Source organism: Salmo salar, unplaced genomic scaffold, assembly GCF_905237065.1.
Source record: "Salmo salar unplaced genomic scaffold, Ssal_v3.1, whole genome shotgun sequence".
NCBI lineage: Eukaryota > Metazoa > Chordata > Actinopteri > Salmoniformes > Salmonidae > Salmo > Salmo salar.
In genome coordinates, this window is record NW_025548462.1 from 3,291 (window position 1) to 18,984 (window position 15,694).

The 15,694-nt window shown below is 41.7% G+C and overlaps 1 protein-coding gene and 1 pseudogene across 1 annotated transcript; both read right to left on the reverse strand.

Annotated features, from left to right (window-relative positions):
- Nucleotides 1-240: 240 nt before the first annotated feature.
- Nucleotides 241-8,471, reverse strand: LOC106587448 (mitochondrial glutamate carrier 2-like). Its single transcript, XM_045712395.1, has 8 exons — nucleotides 8,454-8,471; nucleotides 7,118-7,242; nucleotides 6,924-6,979; nucleotides 6,691-6,781; nucleotides 5,958-6,015; nucleotides 5,680-5,741; nucleotides 4,105-4,244; nucleotides 241-616 (listed from the first exon to the last, which is right to left on the reverse strand). The coding sequence occupies exons 1-8, from the start codon at nucleotides 8,469-8,471 to the stop codon at nucleotides 537-539; spliced, it is 630 nt and encodes a 209-aa protein (XP_045568351.1). The 3' UTR covers nucleotides 241-536.
- A 1,448-nt stretch (nucleotides 8,472-9,919) lies between these two features.
- LOC123733077 (serum amyloid A-5 protein-like) lies at nucleotides 9,920-10,602 on the reverse strand (annotated as a pseudogene).
- Between the last annotated feature and the right edge of the window lie 5,092 nt (nucleotides 10,603-15,694).

Sequence of the window (15,694 nt, forward strand, 5' to 3'; positions counted from 1 at the left end):
CCATGCTGTGAAGTTCATCATAGTTTATTTCATCTGTAGCCTAATAAACTGTATGCTTTCCAAAGTCGGAGAGGGACGACCACTCATTTCATCTTGTGACTGCAAGATTACTTTATTAAATCAATATTTGCAATTAAAAGCCTTTCCGCCACCATTTCTCACATAATTCATTTTACAGACAAAAAGATCCCACCTTGTCCAGTACGAAAAGAAAAAAAATGTATGAAATGTATGCATTCACTACTGTAAGTTGCTCTGGATAAGAGCGTCTGCTAAATGACTAAAATGTAAATGTAAAAAATGTATTTAGTTCATTCAATATTTGGAAAGTTTACGACAAATCTGGTGTTCCCATCAGGACGGTCGTGACATTTTTTATCCGACATGTACTGAATTTTCTAGTCTAAAATGCCTTCTCCGTTTATTTCATAGTACCAGTAGATGTTTTAATGTTCTACCATCAGATAATATGGATATAATCGATCAGAAAGGGCCTGTTAAAACCAGGAGGGAAGAGTTAGAGTGAGAAGGAGAGGTTACCTGATGCATTCTGTCACTCCGCTGTAGGTGTCCTCCTGACTTCCCTGTGTCATGGTCTGAATTCTGGTCTTAATCACTGTAATACACATACTGTATCAATTGGCTTACGGCAGGCATAATCAAATCACATTTTATTTGTCACATGCCGAATACAACAGGTAGACCTTACCGTGAAATGCTTACTTACAAGCTAGGGGGGCAGTATTGACACGGCCGGATAAAAAACGTACCCGATTTAATCTGGTTACTACTCCTGCCCAGTAACTAGAATATGCATATAATTATTGGCTTTGGATAGAAAACACCCTAAAGTTTCTAAAACTGTTTGAATGGTGTCTGTGAGTATAACAGAACTCATATGGCAGGCAAAAACCTGAGAAGATTCTGAACAGGAAGTGGCCTGTCTGACAAGTTGTTGTTCATCTTGGCTCTTTTTATTGAAGACTGAGGATCTTTGCTGTAACGTGACACTTCCTACGGCTCCCATAGGCTCTCAGAGCCCGGGGAAAAGCTGAATGATATCGAGGCAGCCCCAGGCTGGAAACACATTATCGCATTTGGATAGTGGCTGGTCAGAGTACTCTGAGACTCAGGCTCGTGCACGAGGCACAAGATGTTTTTATTTTCTCTCTCTTTGTACGTATACACGCTTTCCCGGTCTGAATATTATCGCTTTTTACGAGAAAATGGCATAAAAATTGATTTTAAACAGCGGTTGACATGCTTCGAAGTACGGTAATGGAATATTTAGAATTTTTTGTCACGAAATGCGCCATGCTCGTCACCCTTATTTACCCTTTCGGATAGTGTCTTGAACGCATCGAACAAAACGCGCTATTTTGATATAACAATGGATTATTTGGGACCAAACCAACATTTGTTATTGAAGTAGAAGTCCTGGGAGTGCATTCTGATGAAGAACACCAAAGGTAATAACATTTTTCTTATAGTAAATCTGACTTTGGTGAGTGCTAAACTTGCTGGGTGTCTAAATAGCTAGTCCTGTGATGCCGGGCTATCTACTGAGAATATTGCAAAATGTGCTTTCACCGAAAAGCTATTTTAAAATCGGACATATCGAGTGCATAGAGGAGTTCTGTATCTATAATTCTTAAAATAATTGTTATGTTTTTTGTGAACGTTTATCGTGAGTAATTTAGTAAATTCACCGGCAGTGTTCGGTGGGAATGCTAGTCACATGCTAGTCACATGCTAATGTAAAAGCTGGTTTTTGATATAAATATGAACTTGATTGAACAAAACATGCATGTATTGTATAACATAATGTCCTAGGGTTGTCATCTGATGAAGATCATCAAAGGTTAGTGCTGCATTTAGCTGTGGTTTGGGTTTATGTGACATTATATGCTAGCTTGAAAAATGGGTGTCTGATTATTTCTGGCTGGGTACTCTGCTGACATAATGTAATGTTTTGCTTTCGTTGTAAAGCCTTTTTGAAATCGGACAGTGTGGTTAGATTAACGATTGTCTTGTCTTTAAAATGGTGTAAAATAGTCATATGTTTGAAAAATTGAAGTTTTTGCATTTTTTGAGGTATTTGAATATCGCGCCACGGGATTACACTGGCTGTTGAGTAGGTGGGACGCAAGCGTCCCACCTAGCCCATAGAGGTTAACCAACAATGTAGTTTTAAGAAAAATAAGGGCCTTTCTATGCCACTGACTGGTATATAGGTCCTGGATGGCAGGAAGCTTGGCCCCAGTGATGTACTGGGCCGTACATACTACCCTCTGTAGCCCCTTGCGATCGGAGGCCGAGCAGTTGCCATACCAGGCGGTGATGCAACCATTCAGGATGCTCTCGATGGTGCAGCTGTAGATTTTTTGAGGATCTGAGGACCCATGCCAAATCTTTGGGGGAATAGGCATTGTCCTGCCCTCCTCACGACTGTCCTGGTGTGTTTGGACCATGATAGTGTGTTGGTGATGTGGACACCATGGAACTTGAAGTTCACAACCTGCTCCAGTACAGCCCCATTGATGAGAATGGGGCTGTACTGTAATGGGGCCCTCCTTTTCCTGTAGTCCACGATCATCTCCTTTGTCTTGATCACATTGAGGGAGAGGTTGTTGTCCTGGCACCACACTACCAGGTCTCTGACCTCATTCCTATAGGCTGTCTCATTGTTGTTGGTGATCAGGCCTACCACCGCTGTGCCGTCTGCAAACTTAATGATGGCGTTGGAGTCGTGCTTGGCCCGCAGTCATGGGTGAGCAGGGAGTACAGGAGGGGACTAAGCACGCACCCCCTGAGGGGCCCCGTGTTAAGGATCAACATGGAAGATGTGTTGTTGCCTACCCTTACCACCTGGGGGCGGCTGGTGAGGAAGTCTAGGATCCAGTTGCAGAGGGGGAGGTGTTTAGTCCCAGTGTCCTTAGCTTAGTGATGAGCTTTGAGGGCATTATGGCTTTGAACACTGAGCTGTAGTCAATGAACAGGCTGTCAATCCTGGGCTGTATCAGAACTGGCCGTGATCAGGAGTCCCATAGGGCGGCGCACAATTGGTGCTGTTTCCTTCAACACATTGGTGCGGATGACTTCCGGGTTAAGCGAGCGGGTGTTAAGAAGCACGGTTTGGTGGGTCATGTTTCGGAGGATGCATGACTCGACCTTCGCCTTCCTATCCCGTTGGGGAGTTGCAGCGATGAGACAAGATTAAAATTGGGGAGAAAAAGGTTGTTCAAATTTTTTTCTAAAGGTCTTACTCACATCGACTGAGGCGAGCGTGATCACACAGTCGTCTGGAACAGCTTAGCTCAGTGCGGATGTTGCCTGCAATCCATGGCTTCTGGTTGGGGTATGTACATACAGTCACTGTGGGACAACGTCATTGATGCACTTATTGTTGAAGCAGGTGACTGATGTGGTATACTCCTCAATGAAATCGGAACATATTCTAGTCTTTGCTAGCAAAATAGTCCTGTAGCTTAGCATCTGTGTCATCTGACTACCTCCATATTGAGTGAGTCACTGGTACTTCATGCTTTAGTTTTTGTTTATAAGCAGGAATCAGGAGGATATAATTATGGTCAGATTTGCCAAATGGAGGGCGAGGGAGAGCTTTGTATGCATCTTTGTGTTTGGAGTAAAGGTAGTCTAGAATTTCTTTCCCCTCTTCTTGCACATGTAACAGGTAAAACAGATTTTAGTTTTTCTGCATTAAAGTCCTCGGCCACTAGGGGGCACCGCCTCTGGATGAGCATTTTGTGGTTTGCTTATGGCCTTATAGAGCTCGTTGAGTGCGGGTCTTAGTGCCAGCATCGGTTTGTGGTGGTAAATAGACAGCTACGAAAGTATAGATGAACACTCTTGGTAATTAGTGTAGTGTACAGCTTATCATGAGATACCTCTACCTCAGGCAAGCAAAACCTCGAGACTTCCTTAATATTTGATTTTTGCGCACCAGCTGTTATTGACAAATAGACACAGACCTCCACCCCTTGTCTTACCAGAGGCAGCTGTTCTGTCTTGCCGATGCATGGAAAAACCTTACAACTGTATATACACTCATACATGTCTACACACACACACAACTGTCCTTACCATCCACAGGTAAGCTGCATTGCTGTACGGAGATGTCCTTACCGTCTCCCGGGTGAGGTGCATTGCTGTATGGGACCTCAACTCCACTGGGCCCCCAGGGACCCCAACTGCAGCCTTGAACATCAGCTTCCTCTGATCCTCTACATGTGTCATAACACACACAACATCATCAGTATCATAAGTGTGACATCATTAACCAGGGACAGAGAAGCAGGAATGCCTCAGGAGAAGTTGACAAACAAATTTAAATGTGGGGAGACACAGGAACACAAGGAAGAGTCACAAATGTGGTCAAGCAATAAAATAACTATTGTACACAATAACAATGCTGTTGTTACTGGTTCTAACTGATCAGATCTCTGTGATCTGTTTGTGTTTGTTTGGCTGACAAGACATTGGTTAGTCATGAAACATTGACTGGGGAACATACATCCTCCTCTCTCCTTCTTCTACCCATTTACATTTAACATTTACATTGTTTGGGTGTAGGGCCTGATCAGAGCCTGAAGGTACGGAGGTGCCGTTCCCTCACAGCTCCGTAGGGGCAAGCACCATGGTCTTGTAGCGGATGCGAGCTTCGACTGGAAGCCAGTGGAGAGAGCGGAGGAGCGGGGTGACGTGAGAGAACTTGGGAAGGTTGAACACCACACGGGCTGCGGCGTTCTGGATGAGTTGTAGGGGTTTAATGGCACAGGCAGGGAGCCCAGCCAACAGCGAGTTGCAATAATCCAGACGGGAGATGACAAGTGCCTGGATTATGACCTGCGCCGCTTCCTGTGTGAGGCAGGGTCATACTCTGCGAATGTTGTAGAGCATGAACCTACAGGATCGGGTCACCACCTTGATGTTGGTGGAGAATGACAGGGGTGTTGTCCAGGGTCACGCCAAGGCTCTTAGCACTCTGGGAGGAGGACACAAGGGAGTTGTCAACCGTGATGGCGAGATCATGGAACGGGCAGTCCCTTCCCCGGAGGAAGAGCAGCTCCGTCTTGCCGAAGTTCAGCTTGAGGTGGTGATCCGTCATCCACACTGATATGTCTGCCAGACATGCAGAGATGCGATTCAGCCACCTGGTTGTCAGAAGGGGAAAGGGAGAAGATTAATTGTGTGTCATCGGCATAGCAATGATAAGGAGAGACCATGTGAGGATATGACAGAGCCAAGTGACTTGGTGTATAGCCGAGAATAGGGGTGGGCCAAGAACAGAGCCCTGGGGGACACCAGTGGTGAGACCACGTGGTGCGGAGACAGATTCTCGCCACGCCACCTGGTAGGAGCGACCTGTCAGGTAGGACGCAATCCAAGCGTGGGCGGGCGCCGGAGATGCCCAGCTCGGAGAGGGTGGAGAGGGAGGATCTGATGGTTCACGGTATCAAAGGCAGCAGATAGGTCTAGAAGGATGAGAGCAGAGGAGAGAGAGTTAGCTTTAGCAGTGCGGAGAGCCTCCGTGACACAGAGAAGAGCAGTCTCAGTTGAATGCCCAGTCTTGAAACCTGACTGATTAGGATCAAGAAGGTCTTCTGAGAGAGATAGCAAGAGAGCTGGCCAAGGGCGGCACGTTCAAGAGTTTCTCACCTATCCGCCCCTGCATCCTGTAACTGGATCTTTAGCATCTCCATGGGAGTGGTGATGATGACCTGCACCAAGAGATGGAGAGATGGAGAAACAAAGAGATGGAGAGACAAAGAGATGGAGAGACAGAGATGGAGAGACGAGAGATGGAGAGACAATGTGACTGTGTTTCAGAAGAGTTCAAATACCCAGGCAGACACACAACTATTGTGCATAATTACTGTTGAGCCACAAGATGGTAGTAGAAAGCTGTCTGAGGCTGATACCCCAACTGATCTTACCTGACATGTACCAGCACCACAACCTGCCAGCATCTCGCTCAGCAGGGTGAGCTTCTGACTGAGAGAGAGAACAAATGTCATCATTATTTGGTTCAATGACTTTGCTAATTTCTCTGGATGGTCTGGTGCTATCTCAAGTGATTTCCATACATTAAACAAAATGCATGCAACATAAAACTCTCTGTTTCTATACACATAGGACATAACAATAAACATGCATAAAACAATAAACATACCATTAGTGATACACATAAAGAAACACATACATGCACACACTGACGCACTCACACAGTCTTAGAAACATGTTAATAATTCACCAGTTCACTAGCGCAGGTCACTCAATAATTTATCAGCCATGTTGTTGGTCCCCATGGAAGTGTTGAGGGACGCTAAAGATATCCCAGGTATGTCATGCGGATAATGCTGCAGGAGCTTATGGGATTGCTCCTATCATCCATGCTGTATGTTTACAAAATATTTATACCTCTAATGTATTACCACTAGATCCCGGCACATAGTGAAGATATTATTAGAATCCTATTTGTGATATGTATATCAAATCCAAACAAGAAGTCTGTTAAAGCTGATGTAGAAGTATACACTACATCTTTCAAGTACATCTATTCAAAGAGATCAGAGTGGGCAAGAGGTTGGTGTATCATTCAAGTTACGACTGGTGTATGATTGTATTTGACAGGCAGGTATTTGAAAGAGGCCTCTGAGCACTACTCACCCATCTTTGGACAGGTGCTGTCTAAAGAATTCATTGGCAGCTAGTTTGATGGCCTTCTCTGGAGTGACCAGAGTCAGGTTTACAGCAGCACCTAATGGTCAAAGAAATAGAGAGACACAGAGTCATAAACAAAGAACATGCTCAAACCTTGTGTGCACACACGCACGCATGAACACACGCACACACACGCACACACTCATACACACATACACACACACACAATTTTGTCCTACCTCTGTACATGCCAAAGTACCCCTCTGATTTGATGGTCTTGATAAGGCAATCTGACCTGTGTAGTGAACGCAGATTACTTTGCATTGACCTCAGAGAATCAACCAGAGGTATGCAGATACTACAAGCAAACTGCACGTTTTAGAATTTCTAAATGAGACTGGTTAAAAGGTGTGTTGAACAGCATTGTACATACATGCTGGTGTAGAGACGGGAACCATTTTGCTGGTTCTGGAGACGGGTCTTGGCTAGGTCAATAGGAAATACACATGTCACACCTATCAGTCCAGCAATTCCCCCATTGATCAATTTGGCGGTAAACTGAGAGGGAGAGAGAGAAGGGTGAGAAGGGATCAAAAGGTGACAATGACCAATCAATAACAAAAGTTAAAAACAAGAATGAGAGCGGGAAAATGGTGTTTCTTGATTCAAATTAGTTCAAGACTCAAACTAGGGAACATCGAATTAAAACATGTGATAAAATCCTCTCAGATTCTTCTGTTTCCATCAATATCCTTGTTTCCATCTATCTTCCACTAATCCACAATGGATTAGTGGAAGATAGATTGAGAATACCTCGGACAACCAGCCAAGGTTCAACTATCAGTTTTAGTCAGTCAGTCTTATTGGCCAGCTGTGGAGGAGAACTGGAAAAAGAACAGAGTACAAATCCATATCAGAACAGTAGTCTGACACTCAGTTAAAGCTTGGAGAAACATCTGTGCATGGAAAGTACTTGGCTTATCCCTGGGCTAGTAGCATTTACCTCAATGTTGTGTTGGCTGGTTACCTGCAAAGTGAAGAGTGTTCATTCATTGAGCCCTGCCTTCAGAAGAATATGATCGTATTGTGCCACCCTCCTTCTGGACCAATCACATCATTCCCTCCACCTCCTTTACACCCTAATTCTAACCCCAACTTTCTTCTATTTCCTCTGCTCCCTACTCCTCCCAAATCTCTCCTGATTTGTGTGTGTGCATTGTATTTGAATGGAGCAAGAAAGCAGAGAAAGAGAGAGGGAGATGGGATATCCAATACTGTGATTAGAAATATGGGTGTATATCTGTTTGAGGTCTAGTCTGTCAGCTCACGGCACTCCTTCTCTCTTTGCAGGCATGTAACAATATATCTTTGACCAAATATTTTGCTTTGTTGTCTTTATAAAAGGACCCACTGTGCTGTGCTGTGTACTATCTCAGTGTGTGTGTGTGTGTGTGTGTGGTGGGAGGCTATCATAGAATAGTACCTAAGAGAAGGCACAGGAGGGGGGTCTGTCTATTCAATGTCTGCTTTTCATTTATATATACAGTATGAGCTCATGTATTTTTCATTGCCAGGAATGGATTACATGTGGTAATGGAGAGACTTACCACATCTAGTTTGTTAATACATCATAAATAAATACTTCTACATAACACTAAACCCATTCCACCACCTATCTGCCTTGCACATTCAGATTTGAGTGTTATGATTGTCAGGGGTAAACCTGACTTAACATAATTCACCCTCGTTAACTACACATCATTGCTTACCCGGTGAACCTTCCACATAAATGTATACACAGATCGGATATTCAGTACATTATGCTTATGTTTTCCTTGCTGCATTTCAGGGCTCATCACATCGTGTGGTGCAACTGCTGAGGCTACTTATTTCCACTTGGTGAAGCTGAACCCTGTTGCTACCCATTTCACATCTCAGGTGAAGTTAATCATGATATAGCGAAATCTATGATATTTGATACTGCAAAATCTATTGCTATTGACCTCACTTTTGAGCCCTAAAGTTCATATTTTCTAATTAAGAGTGACAAAAGAGAAAATCTAGGAAAAAGCCATATACCTGAGTTACAATTCCTCTGTGTTACAATTTCTTAGCTCATCTCTCTGTCTCTGTCTCTGTCTCTGTCTCTGTCTCTGTCTCTGTCTCTCTCTCTCTCTCTATCTGTTTCAAAGTCTGTTCCAAAGATGGTGGTACAGTACTTTGGACCATACTCTCATTGGTTGCTTGTGTGGAGGTGTGGTCAGGCTCATCAAAGCATTGTATGTCTGTGCATATTTTACAGTACGCCTGTAATTCTGCATTCTGTAATAATGAGAGGTTATGTTCAAAAGCCTAGCTGTTTGCTAATTTTATGCATATTATCTATCTGTGTTAACTTATACATAACCTGCTCATCTAACCTCCGGTCTCAAAAGAGTTGCATAGTATGTTGAATTGAATCCTCATTCAAACAGTCATGTTCCATTGATTAACAGCAGGGGCATCCATTCTCTCCCCTTTGCTCTCTCTCCCCATGCTTCTCTTGTGATGTCACAACAAGGATAGCCTGGCACCATTTTTGTTCAAGAGCATGTCTCTATTTTCACAACGATTTCATCAGTGACGCTCAATGATTAACAAATATACTGAAATGGACGTGGCAGATACCAATATTATAATTGTAATTTGTCGTGAACTGACCTACCACTTTTTATCCTCCTGGACCAGCTGTTCAAGCCTATATAGTACCTGCAGGCCTCCTTACTTCCCCTGCACCACTAATAACAGGATTCCCTGCTATATCGTTACACTCAACAAATTGACCTGGTGGATCAGTGGTCAATTAAACCAGCATCTACTGGTTGTTAAGTGAGAAGGGGAGGACACGGTGTGTGTTGTGTTGGAGAGAGGGAGGAGCTTAGGGATGGGCAGAGGCAAAAGAATTGTTGTTGCACTCTCAAAGTTCACATCACCTCGTCATCTGCATTAATCTTAGCCTCTTGTCTCCTATGTTTTCTCAGCTTCTTCTATGTCTATCCTATGAAAAACATGTACTATGTACAGCTACCCCACTGTCCAAAAGTCCCTCTTTCTAGTTGTAAAGGGCTGACCGGTTGCCAGTTGAAAGCTGGGAAAATGTCAACACCAGATCATTTGAGTGTACATTTCAGGATTTCAAAATGTCTTTCCAACCTTCCCAGTCGTTATCATACTGAATACAGAAAGACATTCGGTCTCTGGTTGTGTAATCACTTTATTTTTGCAACACTTTTGAAATACATTGTATACTAAGTTTCAGTACCATGTACCTGTCTATTAGCAGAGCATTTGGGCAAAATAATTTTTGAGAATATGACATTTTATCAAAAGCAGTAATTAAGTGCAATATATTTGTTTTGGAATGTGGTCCTTCAGTTTGGCTAGTAACCTCCTTTTTAGGTTCAGTAGTTCCTTGGGAGTCCATTTGGTCTGTAGCGGTTGGGGTCCCCTCCCATTACGTCCCCAGCGGTTAGCCTCCTGGTCAGCTGCTGAGTCCTCATGTCCTCGACCACTGGAACCCTGAACCATCTCCCGGCCATTACTGAGAGAGGAGAAATATTACATAAGTAACTCGCCAACCACAGTAAACCATTAATGGTAAAATTGTCTTTCTGACCAGACATTTGTTTTTTACAAAAAAGTGACATAAAGAACTAATTAGAGAAAGGACAAAGTTTTTATGAGATAATTTGATGACCAACTGAACCACATTATAAGCATCTCACAGATATTTGAGAATCACCCACCTGATGACTGCTGCTGCCCACCTGCCCCCTGGTCCTCTCCTGGCAGCATCATAGTTGCCCCCGGAGCGTGGAAGTACTTGTCTGAGTTTTTCCAGTTGGCGTCCTTCATGTCGCCATATGCACGCCACATGTCTTTAGCACCTGCAGGGTCAGGAGGACACAGATGTTGAGTTTGACACTTCCAAGGAACTTTACACATTTTCAAACCACTAGCCTCAAGAAATAACAATGACTTTAAAGGAGTCCTCAAATACAGTACATGTTGCTCTTGAATGATTTGTCGCTCTTGATAGATTTGTTGCTATTGGTTTATGTATCTATTTCTGTCAACAATAAAGAAACAATGATTAAAGTGTATAAACGGACCTCGAGCAGCTTCACCAGGAAGCGGTACCACTGAGCTTGAGCTCCTACAACGAGGGTCAGAACAAGTCCAGCTAGAAGCAGCTTCATACTTGCAGATGCAACAAACTGAAGGAAACATGAGGGTGAGAGAGCATAGGCTACTATATGAATTGCTGACATATTTACAGATAATGTATTCAACTTAAACTGTGACTGCCTCATATAACAGATTCATCTCTTACCTTCCAGCTCCTTAGTTAGTTAGTCAGTCAGGCAGTTTGAACTCCCTTGTGTTTTGTGTTGGTTTGTGGTCTGCAGCTTGTCCTTATATTCCACTCAGACCAGGGAGGAGTTCTGTTTTCCAAAAGCTGGAATTCCCTAACTTCGTCCTCCCAAGCTATTACGATCAGAAGTGTCTGTCTGTACACAATAGAGGAGAATTTCCAGGTCATTATAAGATTAGAGGACCTGCTCTGAAGCCTTTGGCAATAAGGGAGGATACTCCTCAATTGTGTAACTAGGCCTATTGCTTAAAAAATCACGGCATCAAATGTGATGTGTCTGCATTAATAAGACTAATGGGGGGCAATGCAGTTTGTTTATCTGCTTTTAATGTCGTAATTGTCATGATGGATGAGGTTCCAAAAGTTTGCCTCTCATCTAATATGAGAGAATGATTCCTTATGATATGATTCATTATCGACTACTATAGTAGGGTAGAATTCAGGTATTTAATAGACATAGACATAAAAGGCAATTTGCATGTCCACATCTTACAGATTGCACCTTTATCTTACGGGTTACACAATTACTGCTCCCCCTCACACCTATGCTGCTGTTCATTGATTATTGATTGCCATTACCATTAGTATCTATCTTTTTATCCTACTACAGGTCACTATTACTCTTGTTTACAAATCAAATAAAAAGGTATTGGTTGCATACACATATTTAGCAGATGTTATTGCAGGTGTAGCGAAATGCTTGTGTTATTAGCTCCAGCAGTGCAGTAATATCTAACAATTTACAACAATACACACAGATCTAAAAGTAAAAGAATGGAATTAAGAAATCTATAATAATTACAACAAGCAATGTGGAATATATATATATATATATATATATATATATATATATATATATATATATATACACTTCAGTCTCCGACATTGCTTGTTGTAATTATTATATATTATATATGTGTGTGATGGGATGCATAGACAGACATTATGGACGGTATGTGGATAGAATATTTAGTATATCTGTAGAATACGTAGGATAGAATGGTATATATACAGCAATAGTAGAATGAGATGGCCTTAAATAGAATGCAGTATATACTGTACATATGAAATTAGTAAAACAGTATGTTAACATTACTAAAGTAACCAGTGTTCCATTATTAAAGTAATCAGTGATTCCATGTCTATGTGCATTGGTTAGCAGCCTCTAAGGTGTAGGGTTGAGTAACCGAAAGTGGTAGCCGGCAAGTGACAATGACTAAGTTCAGGGAAGGGTACTGCGTGGAGGCCGGCAAGTGATGGCTATTTAAGTCTGATGGTCTTGAGATAGAAGCTGTTTTTCAGTCTCTCGGTCCCAGCTTTGATGCACCTGTACTGACCTTGCCTTCTGGATGATAGCAAGGTGAACAGGCTGAGGCTTGGGTGGTTGATGTCCTTGATTATCTTTTTGGTCTTCTTTTGACATCGGGTGCTCTAGAGGGCAGGCATTGTGCCCCGGTGATGCATTGGGCAGACCGCAGCACCCTCTGGAGAGCCCCCTGCGGTTGCGGGTGGTGCAGTTGCCGTACCAGGCAGTGATACATCCCGACAGGATGCTCTCAATGGTGCATCTGTAAAAGTTTGTGTGGGTCTTAGGGGCCAAGCCGGGGAACTTGAAGCTTTTCACCTTCTCCACTGCACCACCGTCAATGTGGATTAGGGCGTGCTCCCTCTGCTATCGACATGTACAGTACCTTCAGAAAGTATTCACATCCATTGATTTTTCCACATTTTGTTGTGTTACAGCCTGAAATTAAAATGTTTTAATTGAGATGTTATGTCACTGGCCTAGATACATTACCCCATAATGTCAAAGTGGAATTTTGGTTTTAGAAACTTTTACAAATTAATAAAAATGAAAATCAGAAATGTCTTGAGTCAATAAGTATTCAATCCCTTTGTTATGGCAAGCCTACATGTGTTCAGGAGTAAAAATGTGCTTAACAAGTCACATAAGTTCCATGGACTCACTATGTGTGCAATAGTAGTGTTTAACATGATTTTTTGACTACTTAATCTCTGTACCATACACATACAATTATCTGTAAGGTCTCTTAGTCAAGCAGTGAATTTCAAACAAAGATTCAATAACAAAGACCATGGAGGTTTTCCAATGCCTCACAAAGAAGGCATTAGAAAACCTAGTTAGCTTTTAGTCCTCAATTGCAAATCATTGTATTTTGGTGTAAAACACTGTCTCAGGGACTGCTTCAGAATCTCCCATAGGTGTTCAATTGGGTTGAGATCTGGTCACTGAAATAGCCATGGCATATGGTTTACATAATTTTCATATTCAGCCAACCAGATCAGTGACCACTCCTTCCCTGTGGACGGGGGCATTGTCATCCTACAGGGCATAGCCATGATAGCCAAAGTAATGGCCTGCCCAGCATTTTTATTCATGACCCTAAGCATGATGGGACGTTAATTGCTTAATTAACTCAGGAACCCCACCTGTGTGGCAGCACCTGCTTTCAAAATACTTTGTATCCCTCCTTTACTCAAGTGTTTCCTTTATATTGGCAAATACCTGTACTTAAAACACACTTAAAATAGTACCTTCGTGTAGTGTTACCAAATATTAGAATTTTGAAAGGTAACAAAAAAAGGAAAAAATAAGTTTTTAACTAGTTTTAAACTTTTATGGCCAGTGCTATCATGATGACGTCATGTTGGTAGCATAATGACATATCAGTATGGAGAAAGCACAGCAAGGTTATGTGTTTTTATATTTGTTTTTATTTCTGTTCGTTTTTACATTAGTACTAGTTTCTATTTAGTTTAAGTTGTATGAAAATATACATATTTCATTTTTATATTATTTTGTTTCAGTTTTAGTGTTAAGAAGATAAAGCATTTGTGGGAGGCTAGAAGAAATATGGGTTGTAGAGTTTTTGTGTGTTTTTTGGGATGTCACAACTGGGGGGCAGTAATATATATAAGGTGATGGGTCAGGTCATAGGTTAGGGTTAGCCCTTCTCATGACTCCAATTTTACATTGGTGTCACATATACTCCCTCTCTGGCCTCTAGGTCATCAGGCTGCTGAGTATCCCACACACCTGTCACCATCGTCTCGCGCACCTGCGCCTCATGACACTCACCTGGACTCCATCACCTCCTTGATTACTTCTTCCCTATATCTGTCACTTCCTTGGTTCTTTCTTCAGGTTTTATTGACTCTGTTTTCATGTCTGTGTGGTCATTGTTTCTTTTATTTATCTAAAACACTCATGCCTTGAACTTGGTTAATGACTCTCAGCACACTCGTTACAATTGGAGTCATTCAACGTTCCGTTTCATTAGCTGGAAGTTATTTTGGTCAAGTGTGTGAAAACCCCATCTAGAAATAATTGATCGGGTGATTTGCAATATGGTTTTGGAAACCTTGAACACTGAACTTATCCATAAAATAACTTTACAAATATAAAAGATACATTTGTTTTATCACAGATTTCCACTGGAGGTGTCTTCTGTGTAACAACTTCAAGCTAACGTTTTTTTGCTTGTTCCCTCCTGAGTTTCATTAGTTAGGAAGTGCAATGCAAAACAGATATTATGTAGAATAATTAGGGTGATATGAAAATAGAATTTCTGAGGTTTCTAAACTGTATTGCACACGGTGATGAAATGGTTACACAAAACATTGACCCGTTGTTATAAGAAAAAAAAGGAGAACCCATGGCTGGATGGAGTGGGTTCTCAAGAGGGCTAAGGTTAGGTTAGGTTTAAATTATGAAGTAATCTCAATCTGACTGGGAATTAAAAGGGTTGAATAGTGTCAGACTGGTGTAAAAATAATCTAGCCATTTTTTTCCCCTGTTAGCTAGTGAAAGGATATTTGGGTTTAATATTTTTTTATTCTGGATGCATTTACTGCCAGATTCAGCAGCAGCTTGAAACCCCCCCAAAAGCTTGAAACCACATGAGACATTTGCCCAAAGTTTAGAAAAAAAATACTAAAACCAAATATAGTTATATGGACATATTAACAGTAATGTTTTTGTTGGCAGTGAAAGCCAGCTGAGATGACGTTCTGACTAATAGAAACATTGACGGAAAGAAACGAATCCTAGATATTATATGGTTGTAAAACAAACCGTAGCCCCAAATAGACAGTTGACATGATGAAATATAGACAGAGATGGGGTGTGTTTTTCCATCTAATCAGGTTATGGTTATTAAATATTTGTTTGAAATCTATCATTAGATGGTTTATTTCAGAGAGACTATCATATGTTGTTGCAAAATGCATATATCGAACTCACAGAGAAAACAGTAGTGAACGAAGTACAGTAAATGTGACAAATATATATATATAAGAACTGTAAAATGATAATTGGTGATTAAGATATGAACCCTAGATAATGAATAACTAAGGTAGGAGGAGCAACGGATTACATCTAACCCGTTACATGTAAAGGATTACAAAAAAACTGTACCTGTAATTCATTTCGCGAAGCAGCAAAAAATATTGTAATCAGATTATGATATTTGAAAAACTAGATTATTACTTCGAGGATTACCTTTAAATTCAGAAAGAATTTTTGGCGAAAAAAATCTTTGACACTTCGCTGTTCTCAATGACATTCAAATCAAC

Coding starts and splice junctions, on each gene's coding strand:
- LOC106587448 (XM_045712395.1), bottom strand. Junction 6,980..7,117: donor TCCCGTCTCTACACCAGCAT/GTATGTACAATG, acceptor TTCACTACACAG/GTCAGATTGCCTTATCAAGA. Junction 6,016..6,690: donor CAGCACCTGTCCAAAGATGG/GTGAGTAGTGCT, acceptor TCTCTCTCTCAG/TCAGAAGCTCACCCTGCTGA.